This window comes from Gymnodraco acuticeps, unplaced genomic scaffold (assembly GCF_902827175.1).
Source record: "Gymnodraco acuticeps unplaced genomic scaffold, fGymAcu1.1, whole genome shotgun sequence".
NCBI lineage: Eukaryota > Metazoa > Chordata > Actinopteri > Perciformes > Bathydraconidae > Gymnodraco > Gymnodraco acuticeps.
The window spans coordinates 1943-28895 of NW_022992212.1; the positions used below are offsets into that span (position 1 = coordinate 1943).

The following is a 26953-nucleotide window of genomic DNA, read 5'->3' on the forward strand; positions in this document are numbered from 1 at the left end:
TTCATACACAGCAATATCATCAGATATCAGTGTCTGAGTTTCAGACGCTCCCTCAGCCTCCATTGAAGACGTGCTTTAGGGCTCAGAACGTGTTCTCAGCCCTAAAGCATCGTCTCACATCTCGCTGCTGTCTCAGTCTCAGCTGCACAGCGTTCGTACGAATAAAGAATAAGTGTATGATCAGCAGCGTTTTAATCTCAGAGAGAGCCTCTGATTACAGAGTGCGGGTGGGGGGGTCTCAGTGTTTTAATGCATGGCAGTGTAATAATGTCTTTCTGTAACAAGCTATTTAACGGCGGAGCCACTAATGATGCGCTCATAAAGTCCTTCAATCGGACGCCTGGACCTCGTCCAGAGAGAGAGACGCCATCCATCGTAACCACATTATAACGTTAAAGAATAACTTCATTACAACGGGGTCCAGAGGAGAGACGCTGAGTCTCCCCTTCAGATACTCATCAGATAACAAACCTTTCTGACCACGGAGATACTGTGAAGACTCAGTCAGACGCTCTTGTATCAGAGGGGGGGGGGGGGGGTAAATGAATGTAAATATTAACATTACTTAGTCATGCAAAAGAACGTAATTCCACGTTATCATAGAACATTAATAATAATAATAATAATAATATTGCACATGTTGGTGATGGCTGATGTTTGTTTCCTTCAGAGCCCATGTGCTTCGACTGGGGCGAGTCCAGTGATCAGGGGGTCTCTGTGCTGGAGGGGGAGGTGGGCTGGCTGTCCTGCCCTCTCTTCTCTCACCCCTCCGTCTACAACTACTCCTCCACTCAGAGCACCGGACACAACCTGTTCTGGTACCGCCTGCCGGAGGGCCACGACCTGGAGCAGCCCCTCACCTACAGGTACACACAGATATATATCATTAGGTACCTTCAGTATTAACATCATGTAGTATTTCTGTTGGTCCCTGAAGGCAGCATCTCCCTAGTGCTGTTGGCCCCTGAAGGCAGCATCTCCCTAGTGCTGTTGGTCCCTGAAGGCAGCATCTTCTTAGTGCTGTTGGTCCCTGAAGGCAGCATCTCCCTAGTGCTGTTGGTCCCTGAAGGCAGCATCTCCCTAGTGCTGTTGGTCCCTGAAGGCAGCATCTCCCTAGTTCTGTTGGTCCCTGAAGGCAGCATCTCCCTAGTGCTGTGTTGGTTCCCTGAAGGCAGCATCTCCCTAGTGCTGTTGGCCCTGAAGGCAGCATCTCCCTAGTGCTGTTGGTCCCTGAAGGCAGCAATCTCCCTAGTGCTGTTGATCCCTGAAGGCAGCATCTCCCTAGTGCTGTTGGTCCCTGAAGGCAGCATCTCCCTAGTGCTGTTGGTCCCTGAAGGCGCACTCCCTAGTGCTGTTGGTCCCTGAAGGCAGCATCCTCCCTGTGCTGTTGGTCCCTGAAGGCAGCATCTCCCTAGTGCTGTTGGTCCCTGAAGGCAGCATCTCCCTAGTGCTGTTGGTCCCTGAAGGCAGCATCTCCCATGTGCTGTTGGTCCCTGAAGGCAGCATCTCCCTAGTGCTGTTGGTCCCTAAGGCAGCATCTCCCTAGTGCTGTTGGCTCCCTGAAGGCAGCTCTCCCTAGTGCTGTTGGCCCCTGAAGGCAGCATCTCCCTAGTGCTGTTGGCCCCTGAAGGCAGCATCTCCCTAGTGCTGTTGGTCCCTGAAGGCAGCATCTCCCTAGTGCTGTTGGTCCCTGAAGGCAGCATCTCCCTAGTGCTGTTGGTCCCTGAAGGCAGCATCTCCTATGCTGTTGGTCCCGAAGGCAGCATCTCCTAGTGCTGTTGGTCCCTGAAGGCAGCATCTCCCTAGTGCTGTTGGTCCTGAAGGCAGCATCTCCCTAGTGCTGTTGGCCCTGAAGGCAGCATCTCCCTAGTGCTGTTGATCCTGAAGGCAGCATCTCCCTAGTGCTGTTGGCCCCTGAAGGCAGCATCTCCCTAGTGCTGTTGTTCCCTGAAGGCAGCATCTCCCTAGTTCTGTTGGTCCCTGAAGGCAGCATCTCCCTAGTGCTGTTGGCCCTGAAGGCAGCATCTCCCTAGTGCTGTTGGTCCCCTGAAGGCAGCATCTCCCTAGTGCTGTTGGTCCCTGAAGGCAGCATCTCCCTAGTGCTGTTGGTCCCTGAAGGCAGCATCTCCCTAGTGCTGTTGGTCCCTGAAGGCAGCATCCTCCCTAGTGCTGTTGGTCCCTGAAGGCAGCATCTCCCTAGTGCTGTTGGTCCCTGAAGGCAGCATCTCCCTAGTGCTGTTGGTCCCTGAAGGCAGCATCTCCCTAGTGCTGTTGGTCCCTGAAGGCAGCATCTCCCTAGTGCTGTTGGTCCCTGAAGGCAGCATCTCCCTAGTGCTGTTGGTCCCTGAAGGCAGCATCTCCCTAGTGCTGTTGGTCCCTGAAGGCAGCATCCCCCTAGTGTTGTTGGTCCCTGAAGGCAGCAATCTCCCTAGTGCTGTTGGTCCCTGAAGGCAGCATCTCCCTAGTGCTGTTGTTCCCTGAAGGCAGCATCTCCCTAGTTCTGTTGGTCCCTGAAGGCAGCATCTCCCTAGTGCTGTTGGCCCCTGAAGGCAGCATCTCCCTAGTGCTGTTGGCCCCTGAAGGCAGCATCTCTCCCTAGTGCTGTTGGCCCCTGAAGGCAGCATCTCCCTAGTGCTGTTGGTCCCTGAAGGCAGCATCTCCCTAGTGCTGTTGGCCCCTGAAGGCAGCATCTCCCTAGTGCTGTTGGTCCCTGAAGGCAGCATCTCCCTAGTGCTGTTGGCTCCTGAAGGCAGCATCTCCCTAGTGCTGTTGGTCCCTGAAGGCAGCATCTCCCTAGTGCTGTTGATCCCTGAAGGCAGCATCTCCCTAGTGCTGTTGGCTCCTGAAGGCAGCATCTCCCTAGTGCTGTTGATCCCTGAAGGCAGCATCTCCCTAGTGCTGTTGGCCCCTGAAGGCAGCATCTCCCTAGTGCTGTTGATCCCTGAAGGCAGCATCTCCCTAGTGCTGTTGGTCCCTGAAGGCAGCATCTCCCTAGTGTTGTTGGTCCCTGAAGGCAGCATCTCCCTAGTGTTGTTGGTCCCTGAAGGCAGCATCTCCCTAGTGCTGTTGGTCCCTGAAGGCAGCATCTCCCTAGTGCTGTTGTTCCCTGAAGGCAGCATCTCCCTAGTTCTGTTGGTCCCTGAAGGCAGCATCTCCCTAGTGCTGTTGGCCCCTGAAGGCAGCATCTCCCTAGTGCTGTTGGCCCCTGAAGGCAGCATCTCCCTAGTGCTGTTGGCCCCTGAAGGCAGCATCTCCCTAGTGCTGTTGGTCCCTGAAGGCAGCATCTCCCTAGTGCTGTTGGCTCCTGAAGGCAGCATCTCCCTAGTGCTGTTGGTCCCTGAAGGCAGCATCTCCCTAGTGCTGTTGGCTCCTGAAGGCAGCATCTCCCTAGTGCTGTTGGTCCCTGAAGGCAGCATCTCCCTAGTGCTGTTGGTCCCTGAAGGCAGCATCTCCCTAGTACTGTTGGTCCCTGAAGGCAGCATCTCCCTAGTGCTGTTGATCCCTGAAGGCAGCATCTCCCTAGTGCTGTTGGCCCCTGAAGGCAGCATCTCCCTAGTGCTGTTGTTCCCTGAAGGCAGCATCTCCTAGTGCTGTTGGTCCCTGAAGGCAGCATCTCCCTAGTGCTGTTGATCCCTGAAGGCAGCATCTCCCTAGTGCTGTTGGTCCCTGAAGGCAGCATCTCCCTAGTGCTGTTGGTCCCTGAAGGCAGCATCTCCCTAGTGCTGTTGGTCCCTGAAGGCAGCATCTCCCTAGTGCTGTTGGTCCCTGAAGGCAGCATCTCCCTAGTGCTGTTGGTCCCTGAAGGCAGCATGGAGAGGTCCCAGTTCAACAACAAACACATTTCCCAGAACTAGGATTATTAAGGGACATCTTATCTGACCATCCTCTGAAGGTCCAGGCCCGACGTGTTTTATAACCCCACGGATTACAGTGACTCAGGAAGGTGCAGAGACCGATGTAGGATTAAATGACATTTCCACAATATCTATCTAATCTCAATCACAATATGAATATTATAACGATATGTTCCCCAGCCTCGGTCCACAGTAATGAACCCCATCGTCCTTCAGCCCGTAGAGGTCAGCAGGGATTCTAACAGACTCAGTGAGCGAGTGTTTTAATGATTTCCCGTCAGACAGGTTGCATGGAGGCTCGTTAGCGTCAGCAGCTAACATCAGTTCTGGTTCTGGTGTGTTTGTGCAGCTCCAGAATCAGCAGAGACGGAGTCAGACTGTGGCTCCAGCCGAGCAGCGCCGCCGACACCGGACTCTACATCTGCATGCTGAGGTGAGAGACATCACACCTTTAGTTACTGTCATTAGCAGGTAAGAAACTCATGAAGAAACTATTGAAGGTCCCACGTCCTGCTCCTCTGGTTCTGACCCGTCCCCTTGTGTTCTGAAGCTTCTGCATGTGAACGCTCTGAGCCTCAAAGTGCCCCCTGTAGGGAGTAACACTCTGACTCAGAGAAGACCTGTCTGTGCTGCCAGAACGCCTCGTTGGACATTTCTCTTTCTCCATGTTGTTCTTCTGGGAACCAAGTGATGTAACGAAGTCCAAATTGACACACACTCACTCAGCCTTGTCTTTTCTCAGCCACGGTGCTGCGCGGAGCTTTACCGGCACACACACACACACTCAGCCTGAGTGTGTGTGCCGGTAAAGCTCTGCGGGAGTGGGAGCTTTACCGGCACACACTCACTCAGCAGGAGCTCAGACCAGTGCTGCCAACTTGGCGACTTTGTCGTTAAATTCGACGGCTTTCCAAACCTTCCGGCTACTTGTTTTTGTCAAAAGCGACTAACGACTGATCGAACGACTTGTAATGGTGTTATCAGGGACTTTTCTGGTGTTCGGAGACTCACGTATTGTTCTGCAGTTAACGAGCTGCCGTGAGCCCCTCAGCCCTCCCTCAGCCCTCCCTCAGCCCTCCCTCAGCCCTCCCATAGCCCTCCCATAGCCCTCCCATAGCCCTCCCTCAGCCCTCTCATAGCCCTCTCATAGCCCTCCCATAGCCCTCCCATAGCCCTCCCTCAGCCCTCCCTCAGCCCTCCCATAGCCCTCCCATAGCCCTCCCATAGCCCTCCCTCAGCCCTCCCATAGCCCTCCCATAGCCCTCCCATAGCCCTCCCTCAGCCCTCTCATAGCCCTCCCATAGCCCTCCCATAGCCCTCCCATAGCCCTCACAGGCGCGCAGACTCACTTTGCCTCCCGCAGCAGCTCAGCTGCAGTCAGAGCAGAGAGGAGACAGCCACACTCTCCCGCGTCGAGACAGCTTCAGTCACTTAATCACCTCGTCCACTGTGTGTGCCTCTCTGTGACAAGCTAAACATCCACATAGCTCATCGTGTCACAGTCTGAACTGTATTCACTAAAGTACAGAGAGGAGTGGGAATCAAACCCTGAGTTTAAAGGATGGTTGAAGACATTTATTGGAGATGACACACGGGCGTACTGCCTTTATTGTAAGGGAGATTTCTACTAAAACTATTTCTACTTTCTACTTTGTCTAATAGAGACATGTCTGATCTACTGTCGTCTGGATTTACTCTGGTGGTTTTAAGTTTTGATCCTTGAAGGGAGTGGAACGTTTTTTTACCGCCATTACATGATATGCAAATTAGGCGATGACGTCATTTAGGGACTTCTGGCGACTTTTCGGACAGCCAATAGCTACTCCTTACTATGGAGTTGGCAACACTGGCTCATTACATTACATTACATTACATTACATTGCATTTAGCTGACGCTTTTATCCAAAGCGACTTACAATAAGTACATTCGACCAGGAAGACACAACCTTGAAGAAAACAGAATCATAAAGTACATCAGGTTTCATAGAGCCAAACATTTCAAGTGCTACTCAACTGGCTTTAGGTAAGCCAGTCCTTTATTAGTATATAAGTGCTTCGTTAATAGTTCTAACGCTCGAAGTGGAGTCGAAAGAGATGAGTTTTCAGTTTGCGCCGGAAGATGTGCGAGCTATCTGCCGTCCTGATGTCAATGGGGAGCTCATTCCACCATCTTGGAGCCAGGACAGCAAACCCACGTGTTTCTGCTTCTGAGAGATGTCAGCTAGACAAGCAGAGATGCGTGCAACGACCTGGGTCTCTGAGCGGGGAAAGGACAGAATTAATTGGGTGTCGTCAGCGTAGCAGTGGTATGAAAAACCATGCGGGCTAATGACTGATCCGAGCGAGTTTGTGTACAGGGAGAAGAGGAGGGGACCAAGAACAGAGCCCTGAGGGACCCCTGTAGTTAATTGACAAGGGTGGGACTCAGACCCTCTCCAAGTCACCCTGTAGGTACGGTCTTTGAGGTATGAGGTGAGGAGGGAAAGTGCAGAGCCTGAAACTCCAAGTTTTTGGAGAGTGTGAAAGAGGATCTGATGATTCACCGTGTCGAATGCAGCAGACAGGTCCAACAGGATGATGACAGAGGAGAGGGATGCAGTTTTGGCAGTGTGCAGTTCCTCCGTGACAGCAAGGAGAGCAGTTTCTGTGGAGTGACCTGCCTTGAAACCAGACTGGTGCGGATCCAGAAGGTTGTTCTGATTGAGATAACAGGAGAGTTGTTTAAAGACAGCGCGTTCAAGTGATTTAGACAGGAACGGGAGGAGAGAGACAGGCCTGTAGTTTATAACATCAGACGGGTTGAGAGTGGGTTTCTTTAGGAGAGGGTTTACTCTTGCCTCCTTGAGACTGTTTGGAAAGTGACCAGAAGTTAGAGAAGTGTTGATGAAATGGGTGAGAAACGGTAGAATATCAGGAGCGATAGTCTGAAGGAGGTTTGAAGGGATAGGGTCCAGAGGACAGGTGGTAGGGCGGGCAGAGGTAGTGAGGGTAAGAACCTCACTTGGAGAGAGAGGGGAAAAGGAGGTTAGTGTGTTGGTGGAAGGAAGGTCTGGTGACCCAGCGGTGAGTAAAGGTGAGTCAGAAAAAAAAGAGCGAATATCATCAACCTTTTTTTCAAAGTGGGTAACAAAGTCGCTTGACAGAAGTGAGGAGGGGGGAGGAGCTTTTGGAGGGTCCAAGAGGGAGGAGAAGATGGAAAATAGTTTTTTAGGATTGGAATAGGAAGATTGGATCTTATCTTGAAAGAAAGTGCTTTTTGCCTGAGAGATCGAAGCTCAGACCCCACGCAGCAACCAGGGAACGACAGCAGTAACCCAGCTCACACTGTCGGCCCCTCGAGCCTCACAGGGCGGAGCAGCGAGCCCCCCAACGGCCCCCCAACACGGCCCCCAGACCCCACGCAGCATTCTCACCTGTTTGTCATCACTGGTGTCACTTCCTGGTTGCTAACAAACGCCATTGTAAAACATAATCACTGATGTTCAGCTGTAACGGGGGTGGACTCATCAGAACAGAGTGGGCGAGCCGACCAATCAGAGCACAGTGGGCTCACAGGGGGGGAGGGAGCTCCAACAAGCCGTGTAGGACAGAGAGTGAATACACAGACTACACAGAGAGGCTGTGAGAAACCAATGTGAGTTTGGAACATTGAACAATGTACATCTATTCTATAGACCTCAACGATGGAACTATGATCAGTGGAAATGGCCGGGACCTTTAAGATAAATGAAGTAAATAAAATGAAATACAAATTAAAAAAAAGTAAAACTAATTAAATAAAATATATAAAAGTAGAACCATCATTAAATTAAATGAACATTAAATGAATAAAATAAAACATTTGTATTTATTTGTTGAGGTAAATGAGGTATCTGTTTTAGTTAGTCTTAGTTTCAGAGTTAGTGAGTGAGACACAAACAGGTTTATTTCAACAGCCCAGTGCGCTCTGCTTTCACTTCCTGTGTGGTCAGAACTCACTTCCTGTTTCCTGTCTGACGCACTCAGCTCTCACGGGTAAAATGACAGAACACGTGGAACGTGTCTCTCCACTGTGACCTCATTCTGGAGCAACAGCGACACAACGCTGAGAGACTTTTTATAACACATGGTTGTTCCAGAAGAGGCATGTTTTTCACAATAAAAGCCCCACAGAGTTACTTTATCCTCACAGGAAGCTTATGATGAGGCATTTTTTTCAAAATAAAAGCCCCACAGAGTTACTCTATCCTCACAGGAAGCTTAGGATGGGATGTGTTTTTCACAATAAAAGCCCCACAGAGTTACTTTATCCTCACAGGAAGCTTATGATGAGGCATTTTTTTCCAAATAAAAGCCCCACAGAGTTACTCTATCCTCACAGGAAGCTTAGGATGGGATGTGTTTTTCACAATAAAAGCCCCACAGAGTTACTCTATCCTCACAGGAAGCTTAGGATGGGATGTGTTTTTCACAATAAAAGCCCCACAGAGTTACTTTATCCTCACAGGAAGCTTATGATGAGGCATTTTTTTCCAAATAAAAGCCCCACAGAGTTACTCTATCCTCACAGGAAGCTTAGGATGGGATGTGTTTTTCACAATAAAAGCCCCACAGAGTTACTCTATCCTCACAGGAAGCTTAGGATGGGATGTGTTTTTCACAATAAAAGCCCCACAGAGTTACTTTATCCTCACAGGAAGCTTATGATGAGGCATTTTTTTCCAAATAAAAGCCCCACAGAGTTACTCTATCCTCACAGGAAGCTTAGGATGGGATGTGTTTTTCAGAATAAATGCCCCACAGAGTTACTCTATCCTCACAGGAAGCTTATGATGGGATGTGTTTTTCACAATAAAAGCCCCACAGAGTTACTTTATCCTCACAGGAAGCTTATGATGAGGCATTTTTTTCCAAATAAAAGCCCCACAGAGTTACTCTATCCTCACAGGAAGCTTAGGATGGGATGTGTTTTTCACAATAAAAGCCCCACAGAGTTACTTTATCCTCACAGGAAGCTTATGATGAGGCATTTTTTTCCAAATAAAAGCCCCACAGAGTTACTCTATCCTCACAGGAAGCTTAGGATGGGATGTGTTTTTCAGAATAAATGCCCCACAGAGTTACTCTATCCTCACAGGAAGCTTATGATGGGATGTGTTTTTCACAATAAAAGCCCCACAGAGTTACTTTATCCTCACAGGAAGCTTATGATGAGGCATTTTTTTCCAAATAAAAGCCCCACAGAGTTACTCTATCCTCACTGGAAGCTTAGGATGGGATGTGTTTTTCAGAATAAATGCCCCACAGAGTTACTCTATCCTCACAGGAAGCTTAGGATGGAATGTGTTTTTCAGAATAAATCGCTTTATTATAACTAGGGCCGGGACTCGATTAAAAAAATTAATCTAATTAATTAGAGGCTTTGTAATTAATTAATCGAAATTAATCGCATTTTTAATCACATATAAATATTTGACCTGAGAACAGTGAGAAGCAATTTTTTTCACATGGATTTTAGTATACCATTAGGCGCATTCACACCGCAGTACTTTTCCCACAAAGGTTCATGAGAACTTAGTTCATGAGAACAAATTAAGCCGCTGACGTCACTTCTTCTTCTTCTGCTTTGGGTTTACTGGCAGGCCGCAAACCACTTCACGGCGTATACTGCCGCCCAAAGTCCCCGGCCGGAAGTCCCCGGAGTTGGGGACTGGCTTCAGTAGAAGCTGCTGGGAGTCCCAGCAGCCTTCCGAGTAAATCGCCAGAACGCCGACACCTCCTCATCTCCACCGCTCCCATGTTTTATTCTGTGTTGCCATAAGTTAGTCTCTCTGCGTTTCTGCGCTGGGCTAATGCTAATAATGCTAATGCGAGGATAATAAAATGGCGGCTTCACCAAACTTTTTGGGAGTTTTACTGGGCGTGGTTTGCAATCCGCCCAGCCAATCAGAAATATAGCTATTTTCTCACAAGAGAGCCGTACGAAAGTCCCTGCTCTCTAGCAGCTCTCTGCTCTCTAGCAGGGACTTTCGTGGGGGTAAAAAGGTTCTCATGAACTAATTTTAGTACCGGCTCTTTTTGGTGTGAACGCGATAAAAGAGGCTAACGTCCACGCTAGCTTCCACGCTAGCTGCTATATGTTTTGCATTGAGGTGATACTTGAGGCTTGATGTGCTGCGGTGATATGCGAATTCCTTTTGCATAATTTGCACACAACCGTGCTCTTATCGACGCTTCCATCCGTCCGTTTTTTAAAACAACATTTCCCACTGTTGTTCACTGTGGTTTGTTGTTGTCTGAAGTCATGAACGTTAGTTGGTGCTCCAGTATAATCGGTACGCCTGAAACTCATCCAGTGAGAAACGTTCCGCGGTGCAAAAATAAGTGCGATTAAAATGCGTTAATTTTTTTAACGCGTTAATTTTTGTGTAATTAATTAATCTTAATTAACGCGTTAAAGTCCCGGCCCTAATTATAACTAATATCTCAGATTGAGGCTTTCTTTCCAAATAAAAGCCCCATAGAGTAACTGAATACCAACAGGACGATCATGAAGAGGCCCGTACTGTAACGTATACTTACAGAAAACGCCTGGTGAGGCTTGTTTTTCAAAATAAAAGCCCTAGACAGTAACTACACCATTAGAGAAAGCTCAGATTTAGGCTTGTTTTTCAAAATAAAAGCCCTAGAAAGTGACTTCACCATAAGAGAAAGCTCAGATTTAGGCTTGTTTTTCAAAATAAAAGACCTAGAAGTTGACATTGTGGTAACCAAAAGCTCCGGTTTAGGCTTGTTTTTCAAAATAAAAGCCCCAGAAAGTAACTGCACCATTACAGGAGGCTCGGATTTATGCTTTTTTTTCAAAATAAAAGCCCATAGTTACTTTATGGAAGGAAGGATGGACCATGTTTTCAGCTTAGATCTATGCTTGTTTTTTCAAAATAAAAGCCCCAGAAAGCAGCAACACAGCTTCTGTTATGGTTACTGTCCGTCTCTCCTCAGGAACAAGACGTCGTGCAGTAAGATGGCGATGCGTCTCTCCGTCCTGCGGCCCAGCAAGGTGCTCCGCGCCAATGACTGCGACCCCCCCGTCGCCTGGGAATCGACCCGGCAGGTCATCCCCTTCCAGAAGGGAGGGACCATGGACTGCCCCGACCTGAAAGAGGCCGGCAAGATGGCCGACAACAACACCACCGTCACCGTCACCTGGTACAACGTGAGGGAATAATAACACCCAGTATTCAATGTTTACTTCAGATTAGCTCCACGTCAGAAATGAGCATGCTTGATGTCTCTCTCCATAGAGGCTGAATCATCATGTTAATCACATAGCTATCATCTGCCTCAAACAGTCCTGATGCTCTTCTAGGTAATCACACATCCTGTCATGTTCACAGCTGCAGTTGATACCTCTGTTAGCATGCTACTCTCATGTTGGAAGAGGACACTCAGGATTTTCACAACACAATGAAATATGTTTAAAGGTCCCCTATTATCTTCTTCTTCAACAATATATCACAGGCCTGTCTCTGATTGGCTGAAACACCAAACAGATCATTGCAGCATTACCCATAATCCCCTCTGTTTCAGCCCTGTTTCCAAAGTGCTGATTCTCTGTCTGTTACTTTAGATGAAAATAAGGAGCCCCTCCCCACGCCCCTCTGAGAGACATTTGGTTACAAAGAACTCAATGGTGCTCTAAGAGGAGATTCAGTTCATTTTCAGACAGGTTTTTATAGAAATGGATCAAAAAGAGAGAGAATCTTTGTTTCTGAGACTTTCAGTCTCTTTCCACAGAGGGGACACATGTTGATGTAGAAGAGACATGAAGAAGAGGGGACACATGTTGATGTAGAAGAGACATGAAGAAGAGGGGACACATGTTGATGTAGAAGAGACATGAAGAAGAGGGGACACATGTTGATGTAGAAGAGACATGAAGAAGAGGGGACACATGTTGATGTAGAAGAGACATGAAGAAGAGAGGACACATGTTGATGTAGAAGAGACATGAAGAAGAGGGGACACATGGTTGATGTAGAAGAGACATGAAGAAGAGGGGACACATGGTGATGTAGAAGAGACATGGAGAAGAGGGGACACATGTTGATGTAGAAGAGACATGAAGAAGAGGGGACACATGTTGATGTAGAAGAGACATGAAGAAGAGGGGACACATGTTGATGTAGGAAGAGACATGAAGAAGAGGGGGACACATGTTGATGTAGAAGAGACATGAAGAAGAGGGGACACATGTTGATGTAAGAAGAGACATGAAGAAGAGGGGACACATGTTGATGAAGAAGAGACATGAAGAAGAGGGGACACATGTTGATGTAGAAGAGACATGAAGAAGAGGGGACACATGTTGATGTAGAAGAGACATGAAGAAGAGTGGACACATGTTGATGTAGAAGAGACATGAAGAAGAGGGGACACATGTTGATGTAGAAGAGACATGGAGAAGAGGGGACACATGTTGATGTAGAAGAGACATGAAGAAGAGGGGACACATGTTGATGTAGAAGAGACATGAAGAAGAGGGGACACATGTTGATGTAGAGAAGACGTTTTGTATAATAGGTGTCTCTTTAAAGCTCAGTTGTTTAAACCCTGTGTCTCTGTGATGTCAGAAATGTAAGCGCCCCCCGTTCGTTGGGGGTAACCGGCAGCTGAGGGGCGTCAGCCTGAGGGTCCACATCATGCTGGGGAGCTACGAGGGTCTTTACTTCTGCACCGTGAGCTACCAGAGGAGAGGAAGACCCCTCAACTTCACCCGCAGCATCAACCTCAGCGCCGTCAGTGAGTCACCTATACTACATATATAGTATATATACTGTGTGTACTTATACTACATGTGTACAGAGGTGGGAAGAAGTGGAGTACAAATACTTCGTTACTGTACTTGAGTACATGTTTCTGGTCTCAGTTCATCTACTCCACTACTTATTTTTCTGACAATTTTCTACATTCTACTTCTTACATGTTGAACTCAAATACCTGTACTTTCTACTCCTTACATGTTGAACTCAAATACCTGTACTTTCTACTTCTTACATGTTGAACTCAAATACCTGTACTTTCTACTCCTTACATGTTGAACTCAAATACCTGTACTTTCTACTTCTTACATGTTGAACTCAAATACCTGTACTTTCTACTTCTTACATGTTGAACCCAAATACCTGTACTTTCTACTTCTTACATGTTGAACACAAATACCTGTACTTTCTACTTCTTACATGTTGAACTCAAATACCTGTACTTTCTACTTCTTACATGTTGAACACAAATACCTGTACTTTCTACTTCTTACATGTTGAACACAAATACCTGTACTTTCTACTTCTTACATGTTGAAGACAAATACCTGTACTTTCTACTTCTTACACTTTGAACTCAAATACCTGTACTTTCTACTTCTTACATGTTGAAGACAAATACCTGTACTTTCTACTTCTTACATGTTGAACTCAAATACCTGTACTTTCTACTTCTTACATGTTGAACTCAAATACCTGTACTTTCTACTCCTTACATGTTGAACTCAAATACCTGTACTTTCTACTTCTTACATGTTGAACTCAAATACCTGTACTTTCTACTTCTTACATGTTGAACACAAATACCTGTACTTTCTACTTCTTACATGTTGAACTCAAATACCTGTACTTTCTACTTCTTACATGTTGAACACAAATACCTGTACTTTCTACTTCTTACATGTTGAACACAAATACCTGTACTTTCTACTTCTTACATGTTGAAGACAAATACCTGTACTTTCTACTTCTTACACTTTGAACTCAAATACCTGTACTTTCTACTTCTTACATGTTGAAGACAAATACCTGTACTTTCTACTTCTTACATGTTGAACTCAAATACCTGTACTTTCTACTTCTTACATGTTGAACTCAAATACCTGTACTTTCTACTTCTTACATGTTGAACACAAATACCTGTACTTTCTACTTCTTACATGTTGAACACAAATACCTGTACTTTCTACTTCTTACACGTTGAACTCAAATACCTGTACTTTCTACTTCTTACATGTAGAACTCAAATACCTGTACTTTCTACTTCTTACATGTTGAACTCAAATACCTGTACTTTCTACTTCTTACATTTTCCAAACAGCTGGTTCCTTTAGTCTGAATGTGTGTTTGATGCGTGATCATTATTATTTAGAGTCATTGCGTGCCTATTGATTTGAACACGATCACACGCACACACACACACCATCACACACATATACACACCATCACACATGTGTGTATATTTATACTACATGTGTGTATTTACACTACATATGTATATTTATACTACAGTACATGTGTGTATATTTATACTACAGTACATGTGTGTATATTTATACTACACTACATGTGTGTATTTATACTACATGTGTGTATATTTATACTACATGTGTGTATATTTATACTACACTACATGTGTGTATTTATACTACATGTGTGTATATTTATACTACACTACATGTGTGTATTTATACTACATGTGTGTATATGTATACTACATGTGTGTATTTACACCACACGTGTGTATTTACACCACAGACCTTAATGAAGAAGGTTAATAATCTGTTTCTCTCTCAGATCCGCCCGGTCTGCCCAAAATACCGACCATCTTGAACCCGGCTAAGGAGCAGATCTTCACGGTCAAACAGGGTGAGTGAAGCATGCAGCGTTGCATCATGGGAGTTGTAGTGTTCAGCTTCAGTGTGGCTCCTCCTCTCCTCGCGTACAAAGCAGTAAAAAGAGTTTCAGATTGTGGCTAACGCTAACGCTAGCTCCCCAAATCAGCAAAATGTAGTTTTTTAAATGTTTTGTAAACTCTAAATTATTCATAAATCATTTAGAATATTTATAAACGTTGATGCATACCCATTGATTATCTCTCAACAGGCTAATTAGTTATTTAATAAACTCTATTTGTATAAAATGTTGGCTAGTTTAATTTATAACAAACATATTTTATCCGCTATTGTGCTTTTTATGCAAAAATCACATTTTGTAAAGTATCTTAGGCCCCGTCCACACGGAGACGAAACCGATTTAGAAACCGAAGTCGATTTCAAGAAAGTCTTCCGTCCACACGGAGTCGGCTCAATAAACGCGTCCGCACGAGAGCGCTCGACCCGCTGGAAACGCTGTAGTACATATGCCAGCCTGTAAGTGGCGCTGTACTTCCGCCACTAAATACACCAAAAGCAGCGAATAAGACCCCCGAGCATGGGCATAAGGCATAAACAAACAAACTAGCTAGTTCATGTAGTTCTCCAGGTCCACTTGTTGCTGATGGTTGTGGTCGAGGAGCTGTAGATGTTGCACTAACATCTCTATCATGGTCAGTAGCGTCTGGAGCACGAACGCAACCCTGTGATCCGCCATTGTTGTTGTTGTTGGCGAAACGCATCAGCAATGACGCGGGGTGAGCGGGAGAGGTGGGGAGAGGCGGGGCTATGGTGTCATCGATTCAGGAAAAGATCGTATAGGGCGAACACACCGAGCCGCAAGCGTGTCGTCTCCAGACCTACCCACTTCGGGAGCCGGTTTCGGGCTCCGTTTCGGCTTCGTGTGGACGAACCGTCTATACGATGAAGAACGTTAGCGGATACAACTGAAATCGCATCCGTGTGGACGGGGCCTAAAGCTGTAAGACACATATCGAGAAGTAAAAAGATCAACATTTCCTTGAGAATTGTAGTCCATGAAAATACTTAATAAATGTACTTAGTTATAATCCAGACTACAAGAGTGCAGCATATCCTTCAAATGAAAGTACTGATACTGCTTCTAGTCCTATTTAGAGACAAAGGGTTTCTTTCTGCACTTCAGCCTCTAGTGGCCCAAACGAGTATTACAACAACAACAATACAATAATATATTTAAGCAGTTTTTCCGAAGTCAATAAGTAAAAATGATCCAGGTAAAACTAACCGTCCAGATGACTTCATTTTAAGGAACTAAGAGAGAGGATCCTGCAGAAACCTGACCTTATGTAACTTCCACAGAGTAGATCGATGATGCATCAAATAACTGTTAAATAGTCCGGAAAAACAGACTGCCTTGAAGAATACACACAAATAGCAATTATTATAAACTGTGTTGTTAATGTAATGTGTACGTAGACACAGTAAGACGTCAATTAGAAGCATATATTTACTTTTTTTTTCTGTAACAATCAAGATTCAAGGTTCAAGGCTTGTATTGTCATTCGTACAGAGCTACAGTTTAGATACAGCAATTAAAATCTGAGGCTCCTCCCACAGAGCAACACAATGACACAGATCAAATAGTGCAAGGAGAGTCGATATACAGGTAATTGGAATATGATATATTAGATAAATAATTAGCACGATGCAAACGGATGAATGTTCTGGATGTTCTTTCTAAAGTTCAGGGGCCTCATTGATAAAGCCTTGTGTAGGATTGACGTGGGAAGGTTGCTTACGTAGGACAAAGCAAATAAATACGCACCGACACTTTCCGATTCACAAAACATTGCGTACCGGCGAGGAAAGTGCGTATGGCATGTCCCTCGCCGGTTTCCTTTATAAATCACAACCGACTCGAAATGCGGCTCAGCTTTTGCGGGCTTCACGTAACGCCCATTCATTCATTCATCCATTCATCCATTCATTCATCCATCCATTCATCCATTAATCCATTCATTCATTCATTCATTCATTCATTCATTAATCCATTCATTCATCCATTCATTCGTTCATCCATTCATTCATCCATCCATTCATTCATTCGTTCATCCATTCATCCATTCATTCATTCATTCATTAATCCATTCATCCATCCATCCATTCATTAATCCATTCATCCATTCATTAATCCATTCATTCATCCATTCATCCATTCATTCATCCATTCATTCATCCATTCATTCATTCATCCATTCATCCATTAATCCATTCATTCATTAATCCATCCATTCATTCATTAATCCATCCATTCATTCATCCATCCATTCATCCATTCATGCATTAATCCATTCATTCATTAATCCATCCATTAATCCATCCATTCATTCATGCATTCATTCATTCATTCATTCATTCATTCATTCATGCATTCATTCATTCATGCATTCATTCATGCATTCATTCATTCATGCATTCATTCATTCATTCATTCATTCTGACTGACTGCATGAAGGAGATCGCAGGAAATGACGACAGAAAGCTAAAACAGACGTCTCACACCGTGTCAGATGTGGGTTATTTTGGGGAGGTGGAGATAAATCATATTGTTTGGTGGATGCAGTTTGAACCAGAGTAGCAGCATGGAGGTCGGATCGTCACCAACATAAATAATTGGTCCGAAAAAGGTTCATGACAAAAACAATACACACAGCCTTCCTCAGGCAGTGTGTTTGCACCGGGGACAGGAGACCCCCCTTGATGAGAGACTGTAAGAAGTGATCGGGGAATCCCTCCGGAGTGGAGTCATGACGACTGATCTGAATTATGTGTTTGTATTTGGTGGTTTGTGTCCCAGCTGTCGATCAGCAACTCTATCTCCATAATCCACCAGTTAGAGGAAACACAACTAATGTGTTATATCAGCTGTACAATTGACCACATGGTGTTCTTAGCTTCCATACCTCCTGTGTTTTACGAGCGACTTATCAAGTCTTAGCAAACGGCATAAAACACGATTAAACGTGATAGTATATAAAACCATGCTCGTATCTACAACCTATAGAAAAGCAACACGGCGTCAGTTCAGACGTAATTCTGTCCTCCTGCTCACCGCATCATTTATGAGGAAACATTTCATAACAAGAGAACATCATCGAGGGCTGATCATAACACAGGGAGGCTGTGGTGCAGTGGGTAGTGCGTTGGTGTCGGGGTCAGGGCGTCACAGGTTCAAACCCCACTGCAGTCAGCATGTCGTTGTGTCCCTGAGACGCTTCACCCCAAAGTGCCCACAGTATCGAGTATGTGAGTCGCTTTGGATGAAAGCGTCTAAAAGCGACATGACGCTGAGGAGTCTCAGACGGGCGTTTGGTTCATCTTTTTAAGATCGGCTTTGATCGATGTTTGAAAATGAATTCTTCATATCTGATAAATGAGAGGTAACATTTTATTCATGGTTTTATTTCCACATATTTCTCTCCGTTCTTCCTTCTGCCAATGGGACTCTTTCTCCTGTTCTCAGTGAGGTTCTGATGAACCGGCCCCTGACTCTTTCTCCTGTTCTCAGTGAGGTTCTGATGAACCGGCCCCTGACTCTTCTCCTGTTCTCAGTGAGGTTCTGATGAACCGGCCCCTGACCCTTTCTCCTGTTCTCAGTAAGGTTCTGATGACCGGCCCCTGACTCTTTCTCCTGTTCTCAGTGAGGTTCTGATGAACCGGCCCCTGACTCTTTCTCCTGTTCTCAGTGAGGTTCTGATGAACCGGCCCCTGACCCTTTCTCCTGTTCTCAGTAAGGTTCTGATGAACCGGCCCCTGACTCTTTCTCCTGTTCTCAGTGAGGTTCTGATGAACCGGACCCTGACTCTTTCTCCTGTTCTCAGTGAGGTTCTGATGAACCGGCCCCTGACTCTTTCTCCTGTTCTCAGTGAGGTTCTGATGAACCGGCCCCTGACTCTTTCTCCTGTTCTCAGTGAGGTTCTGATGAACCGGCCCCTGACTCTTTCTCCTGTTCTCAGTGAGGTTCTGATGAACCGGCCCCTGACTCTTTCTCCTGTTCTCAGTGAGGTTCTGATGAACCGGCCCCTGACTCTTTCTCGTGTTCTCAGTGAGGTTCTGATGAACCGGCCCCTGACTACTTTCTCCTGTTCTCAGTGAGGTTCTGATGAACAGTGAGGTTCTGATGAACCGGCCCTGACTCTTTCTCCTGTTCTCAGTGAGGTTCTGATGAACCGGCCCTGACTCTTTCTCCTGTTCTCAGTGAGGTTCTGATGAACCGGCCCCTGACTCTTTCTCCTGTTCTCAGTGAGGTTCTGATGAACCGGCCCCTGACTCTTTCTCCTGTTCTCAGTGAGGTTCTGATGAACCGGCCCCTGACTCTTTCTCCTGTTCTCAGTGAGGTTCTGATGAACCGGACCCTGACTCTTTCTCCTGTTCTCAGTGAGGTTCTGATGAACCGGCCCCTGACTCTTTCTCCAGTTCTCAGTGAGGTTCTGATGAACCGGCCCCTGACTCTTTCTCCTGTTCTCAGTGAGGTTCTGATGAACCGGCCCCTGCCTCTTTCTCCTGTTCTCAGTGAGGTTCTGATGAACCGGCCCCTGACTCTTTCTCCTGTTCTCAGTGAGGTTCTGATGAACCGGCCCCTGACTATTTCTCGTGTTCTCAGTGAGGTTCTGATGAACCGGCCCCTGACTCTTTCTCCTGTTCTCAGTGAGGTTCTGATGAACCGGCCCCTGACTCTTTCTCCTGTTCTCAGTGAGGTTCTGATGAACCGGACCCTGACTCTTTCTCCTGTTCTCAGTGAGGTTCTGATGAACCGGCCCCTGACTCTTTCTTCTGTTCTCAGTGAGGTTCTGATGAACCGGCCCCTGACTCTTTCTCCTGTTCTCAGTGAGGTTCTGATGAACCGGACCCTGACTCTTTCTCCTGTACTCAGTGAGGTTCTGATGAACCGGCCCCTGACTCTTTCTCCTGTTCTCAGTGAGATTCTGATGAAGCGGACCCTGACCCTTTCTCCTGTTCTCAGTGAGGTTCTGATGAACCGGCCCCTGACCCTTTCTCCTGTTCTCAGTGAGGTTCTGATGAACCGGACCCTGACTCTTTCTCCTGTTCTCAGTGAGGTTCTGATGAACCGGACCCTGACTCTTTCTCCTGTTCTCAGTTAGGTTCTGATGAACCGGCCCCTGACTCTTTCTCCAGTTCTCAGTGAGGTTCTGATGAACCGGACCCTGACTCTTTCTCCTGTTCTCAGTGAGGTTCTGATGAACCGGCCCCTGACTCTTTCTCCAGTTCTCAGTGAGGTTCTGATGAACCGGCCCCTGACCCTTTCTCCTGTTCTCAGTGAGGTTCTGATGAACCGGCCCCTGACTCTTTCTCCTGTTCTCAGTGAGGTTCTGATGAACCGGCCCCTGACTCTTTCTCCAGTTCTCAGTGAGGTTCTGATGAACCGGCCCCTGACTCTTTCTCCTGTTCTCAGTGAGGTTCTGATGAACCGGCCCCTGACCCTTTCTCCTGTTCTCAGTGAGGTTCTGATGAACCGGCCCCTGACTCTTTCTCCTGTTTCTCAGTGAGATTCTGATGAAGCGGACCCTGACCCTTTTCTCCTGTTCTCAGTGAGATTCTGGATGAACCGGCCCCTGACTCTTTCTTCTGTTCTCAGTGAGGTTCTGATGAACCTGCCCCTGACTCTTTCTCCTGTTACTCAGTGAGGTTCTGATGAAACGACCCTGACTCTTTCTCCTTGTACTCAGTGAGGTTCTGATGAACCGCCCTGACCTTTCTCCTGTTCTCAGTGAGATTCTGATGAAGCGGACCCCTGACCTTTCTTCCTGTTCTCAGTGAGGTTCTGATGAAACCGGCCCCTGACCCTTTTCTCCTGTTTCTCAGTGAGGTTCTGATGACCGGACCCTGACTCTTCTCCCGGTTCTCAGTTGAGGTTCTGATGAACCGGACCCTGACTCGTTCTCCTGTTCTCAGTTAGGTCTGATGAACCGGCCCCCTGAACTCTTTCTCCAGTTCTCAGTGAGGTTCTGATGAACCGGACCCTGACTCTTTCTCCTGTTCTCAGTGAGGTTCTGATGACCGGCCCCTGACTCTTTCTCCAGGTTCTCAGTGAGGTTCTGATGAACCGGCCCCTGACCTTTCTCCTGTTCTCGTGAGGTTCTGATGAAACGGCCCCTGACTCTTTCTCCAGTTCTCAGTGAGGTTCTGATGAACCGGCCCCTGACTCTTCTCCGTTCTCAGTGAGGTTCTGATGAACCGGCCCCTGACCCTTTCTCCTGTTCTCAGTGAGGTTCTGATGAACCGGCCCCTGACTCTTTCTCCTGTTCTCAGTGAGGTTCTGATGAACCGGACCCTGACTCTTCTCCTGTTCTCAGTGAGGTTCTGATGAACCGGCCCTGACTCTTTCTCCTGTTCTCAGTGAGGTTCTGATGAACCGGCCCCTGACTCTTTCTCCTGTTCTCAGTGAGGTTCTGATGAACCGGCCCCTGACTCTTTCTCCTGTTCTCAGTGAGGTTTGATGACCGGCCCCCCTGACTCGTTCTCTGCTCCTGTTCTCAGTGGAGTTCTGATTGACCGGCCCTGACTCTTTTCTCGTGTTCTCAGTGAGGTTCTGATGAACCGGCCCCTGACTCTTTCCTCCTGTTCTCAGTGAGGTTCTGATGAACCGGCCCCTGACTCTTTCTCCTGTTCTCAGTGAGGTTCTGATGAACCGGCCCCTGACTCTTTCTTCCTGTTCTCAGTGAGGTTCTGATGAACCGGCCCCTGACTCTTTCTCTGTTCTCAGTGAGGTTCTGATGAACCGGCCCCTGACTCTTTCTCCTGTTCTCAGTGAGGTTCTGATGAACCGGCCCCTGACTCTTTCTCCTGTTCTCAGTGAGGTTCTGATGAACCGGCCCCTGACTCTTTCTCCTGTTCTCAGTGAGGTTCTGATGAACCGGCCCCTGACTCTTTCTCCTGTTCTCAGTGAGGTTCTGATTGAACCGGCCCCTGGACTCTTTCTCTGTTCTCAGTGAGGTTCTGATGAACCGGCCCCCTGACTCTTTCTCCTGTTCTCAGTGAGGTTCTGATGAACCGGCCCCTGACTCTTTCTCCTGTTCTCAGTGAGGTTCTGATGAACCGGCCCCTGACTCTTTCTCCTGTTCTCAGTGAGGTTCTGATGAACCGGCCCCTGACTCTTTCTTCTGTTCTCAGTGAGGTTCTGATGAACCGGCCCCTGACTCTTTCTCCTGTTCTCAGTGAGGTTCTGATGAACCGGCCCCTGACTCTTTCTCATGTTCTCAGATAGGTTCTGATGAACCGGCCCCTGACTCTTTCTCCTGTTCTCAGTGAGGTTCTGATGAACCGGCCCCTGACTCTTTCTCCTGTTCTCAGTGAGGTTCTGATGAACCGGCCCCTGACTCTTTCTCCTGTTCTCAGTGAGGTTCTGATGAACCGGCCCCTGACTCTTTCTCCTGTTCTCAGTGAGGTTCTGATGAACCGGCCCCTGACCCTTTCTCCTGTTCTCAGTGAGGTTCTGATGAACCGGCCCCTGACTCTTTCTCCTGTTCTCAGTGAGGTTCTGATGAACCGGACCCTGACTCTTTCTCCTGTTCTCAGTGAGGTTCTGATGAACCGGCCCCTGACTCTTTCTCCTGTTCTCAGTGAGGTTCTGATGAACCGGCCCCTGACTCTTTCTCCTGTTCTCAGTGAGGTTCTTGATGAGCCGGCCCCGGACTCTTTCTCCTGTTCTCAGTGAGGTTCTGATGAACCGGCCCCTGACTCTTTCTCCTGTTCTCAGTGAGGTTCTGATGAACCGGCCCCTGACCTCTTTCTCCGTGTTCTCAGTGAGGTTCTGATGAACCGGCCCCTGACTCTTTCTCCTGTTCTCAGTGAGGTTCTGATGAACCGGCCCCTGACTCTTTCTCCTGTTCTCAGTGAGGTTCTGATGAACCGGCCCCTGACTCTTTCTCCTGTTCTCAGTGAGGTTCTGATGAACCGGCCCCTGACTCTTTCTTCTGTTCTCAGTGAGGTTCTGATGAAACCGGCCCCTGACTCTTTCTCCTGTTCTCAGTGAGGTTCTGATGAACCGGCCCCTGACTCTTTCTCCTGTTCTCAGTGAGGTTCTGATGAACCGGCCCCTGACTCTTTCTCCTGTTCTCAGTGAGGTTCTGATGAACCGGCCCCTGACTCTTTCTCCTGTTCTCAGTGAGGTTCTGATGAACCGGCCCCTGACTCTTTCTCCTGTTCTCAGTGAGGTTCTGATGAACCGGCCCCTGACTCTTTCTCCTGTTCTCAGTGAGGTTCTGATGAACCGGCCCCTGACTCTTTCTCCTGTTCTCAGTGAGGTTCTGATGAACCGGCCCCTGACTCTTTCTCCTGTTCTCAGTGAGGTTCTGATGAACCGGCCCCTGACTCTTTCTCCTGTTTCTCAGTGAGGTTCTGATGAACCGGCCCCTGACTCTTTCTCCTGTTCTCAGTGAGGTTCTGATGAACCGGCCCCTGACTCTTTCTCCTGTTCTCAGTGAGGTTCTGATGAACCGGCCCCTGACTCTTTCTCCTGTTCTCAGTGAGGTTCTGATGAACCGGCCCCTGACTCTTTCTCCTGTTCTCAGTGAGGTTCTGATGAACCGGCCCCTGACTCTTTCTCCTGTTCTCAGTGAGGTTCTGATGAACCGGCCCCTGACTCTTTCTCTGTTCTCAGTGAGGTTCTGATGAACCGGCCCCCTGACTCTTTCTCCTGTTCTCAGTGAGGTTCTGATGAACCGGCCCCTGACTCTTTCTCGTGTTCTCAGTGAGGTTCTGATGAACCGGCCCTGACTCTTTCTCCTGTTCTCAGTGAGGTTCTGATGAACCGGCCCCTGACTCTTTCTCCTGTTCTCAGTGAGGTTCTGATGAACCGGCCCCTGACTCTTTCTCCTGTTCTCAGTGAGGTTCTGATGAACCGGCCCCTGACTCTTTCTCCTGTTCTCAGTGAGGTTTGATGAACCGGCCCCTGACCTCTTCTCTGTTCTCAGTGAGGTTCTGATGAACCGGCCCTGACTCTTTCTCCTGTTCTCAGTGAGGTTCTGATGAACCGGCCCCTGACTCTTTCTCCTGTTCTCAGTGAGGTTCTGATGAACCGGCCCCTGACTCTTTCTCCTGTTCTCAGTGAGGTTCTGATGAACCGGCCCCTGCCTCTTCTCCTGTTCTCAGTGAGGTTCTGATGAACCGGCCCCTGACTCTTTCTCCTGTTCTCAGTGAGGTTCTGATGAACCGGCCCCTGACTCTTTCTTCTGTTCTCAGTGAGGTTCTGATGAACCGGCCCCTGACTCTTTCTCCTGTTCTCAGTGAGGTTCTGATGAACCGGCCCCTGACTCTTTCTCCTGTTCTCAGTGAGGTTCTGATGAACCGGCCCCTGACTCTTTCTCCTGTTCTCAGTGAGGTTCTGATGAACCGGCCCCTGACTCTTTCTTCTGTTCTCAGTGAGGTTCTGATGAACCGGCCCCTGACTCTTTCTCCTGTTCTCAGTGAGGTTCTGATTGAACCGGCCCCTGACTCTTTCTCATGTTCTCAGATAGGTTCTGATGAACCGGCCCCCTGACTCTTTCTCCTGTTCTCAGTGAGGTTCTGATGAACCGGCCCCTGACTCTTCTCCTGTTCTCAGTGAGGTTCTGATGAACCGGCCCCTGACTCTTTCTCCTGTTCTCAGTGAGGTTCTGATGAACCGCCCCTGACTCTTTCTCCTGTTCTCAGTGAGGTTCTGATTGAACCGGCCCTGACCCTTTCTCCTGTTCTCAGTGAGGTTCTGATGAAACCGGCCCCTGACTCTTTCTCCTGTTCTCAGTGAGGTTCTGATGAACCGGACCCTGACTCTTTCTCTGTTCTCAGTGAGGTTCTGATGAACCGGCCCCTGACTCTTTCTCCTGTTCTCAGTGAGGTTCTGATGAACCGGCCCCTGACTCTTTATCCTGTTCTCAGTGAGGTTCTGATGAACCGGCCCTGACTCTTTCTCCTGTCTCAGTGAGGTTTGATGAACCGGCCCCCCTGACTCTTTCTCCTGTTCTCAGTGAGGTTCTGATGAACCGGCCCCTGACTCTTTCTCGTGTTCTCAGTGAGGTTCTGATGAACCGGCCCCTGACTCTTTCTCCTGTTCTCAGTGAGGTTCTGATGAACCGGCCCCTGACTCTTTCTCCTGTTCTCAGTGAGGTTCTGATGAACCGGCCCCTGACTCTTTCTCCTGTTCTCAGTGAGGTTCTGATGAACCGGCCCCTGACTCTTTCTTCTGTTCTCAGTGAGGTTCTGATGACCGGCCCCTGACTCTTTCTCCTGTTCTCAGTGAGGTTCTGATGAACCGGCCCCTGACTCTTTCTCCTGTTCTCAGTGAGGTTCTGATGAACCGGCCCCTGACTCTTTCTCCTGTTCTCAGTGAGGTTCTGATGAACCGGCCCCTGACTCTTTCTCCTGTTCTCAGTGAGGTTCTGATGAACCGGGCCCCTGACTCTTTCTCCTGTTCTCAGTGAGGTTCTGATGAACCGGCCCCTGACTCTTTCTCCTGTTCTCAGTGAGGTTCTGATGAACCGGCCCCTGACTCTTTCTCCTGTTCTCAGTGAGGTTCTGATGCAGCTGCAGTTTCTCCGCAGCGTTGCAACAGAGCTCCAGTGATGAATGCGATGTTAATCACCCCCCATGCCGCGGCCAGATGGAGCTTCATGTGTTCCTCACTTATGGGGGTTTATGGCAGCTCCACCGGCAGGCTCACACACCAACACACACCACACCCAGCACTCACACACCAAACACACCAAACACACACACACACCCACACACACACACACACACACCAACACACACACACCAACACACACACACATACACACCAACACAGCACACACACAACAACCACCACAACACCACACCACCACAACACCACACACACAACACCAATCACAACACCAACACACCAACACAGACACACACAACACACAAGACCAACACGCACACACACACACCAACAGACACACACACCAACAACACACCAGCTACATACACCAACACACACACGAAACACACCAGCACACCACACCACAACACACCAACACACCACAGAAACAACACCACACCACCACACACCCAAACACAGTACCAACACTCACACCACACACATACACACCAAACACCAACACAACCAACACACAGCACCATCACCACACCCAACAACACACTAACACACACCATCACACACACACACACACACCAACACACACACTAACACACACACCGACACACACCAACACACATACCAACACTCACACACACCAACACACACACTCTGAACTTCTCTAGATTGGTTTCCTGAGAGCGTCTCCTCGCGGCAGATTCAACGCTAACAGAGCGAGAAGAATTAGCTGCAGGAGCTCGTCCAATAAGAACAGGCCGTTAGGACACACCATCACACACACACACACACACACACACACACACACAACAACACACAGATCAACATACATACCATCACACACACACCATCACACACACACACACACACACCATCACGCACGCTCACCAACACACACAGTATCACTGGTGGTGATGACACAAAAATGATTTCGAAAGACATGCAAAACGACAATAAGGACCAAAAAAATACAGAAAATTAAAACTGAAAAGGATTTCTACTAAGTCACACAAAAGACAACTACTAAGAGACTCAAGATGACCTCAAAATACTACTAAGAGACTCAAGATGACCTCAAAATACTACTAAGAGACTCAAGATGACCTCAAAATACTACTAAGAGACTCAAGATGACCTCAAAATACTACTAAGAGACTCAAGATGACCTCAAAATGACTTCAAAGAGACTCAAAAGATTCTTTCATCTCTTCTTAATCTGAATCTTAACGTGCAGGATTCATGGGTAGTTCTACATCTCCAGGTTCACTGGCAGTCCGTCTATTCTGATGCCGTACCACGTGTGTCATGTTTAGCTCTTCTTATTTGAAATGTATTTCTTTTTTATCATATTCTCCTTTTCCGTCTTTTTTCTTTTGTTTTTCCTTTTCCCCTCTTTTATTTATTTATTAACTGGTTTGTCTTACTGTTCCGGACTTCCCCCTTTTTCTTATTATGTTATTTTTTTACTTCAAAGTGACTCTAAGTGACTCAAAGTGACTTCAAAGTGACTTCAAAGTGACTTCTAAGAGACTCAAAGTGACTTCTAAGAGACTTCAAAGTGACTTCTAAGAGACTCAAAGTGACTTCTAAGAGACTCAAAGTGACTCAAAGTGACTTCAAAGTGACTTCAAAGTGACTTCTAAGAGACTCAAAGTGACTTCTAAGAGACTCAAAGTGACTTCTAAGAGACTCAAAGTGACTTCTAAGAGACTCAAAGTGACTTCAAAGAGACTCAAAGTGACTTCTAAGAGACTCAAAGTGACTTCAAAGAGACTCAAAGTGACTTCAAAGAGACTCAAAGTGACTTCA

The 26953-nt window shown here is 47.4% G+C and overlaps 1 protein-coding gene across 1 annotated transcript in view; it reads left to right on the plus strand.

Annotated features, from left to right (window-relative positions):
• Window positions 1-670: 670 nt before the first annotated feature.
• Window positions 671-26953, plus strand: part of LOC117539609 (interleukin-1 receptor accessory protein) — a gene marked incomplete at its 5' end in the record, with an annotated part of 47847 nt that continues 21564 nt past the window's right edge. Inside the window, 5 exon segments of the mRNA XM_034205839.1 lie at window positions 671-866; window positions 4204-4287; window positions 10836-11049; window positions 12467-12635; window positions 14453-14524. Of these exon segments, the coding sequence (XP_034061730.1) occupies window positions 671-866; window positions 4204-4287; window positions 10836-11049; window positions 12467-12635; window positions 14453-14524 (735 nt within the window).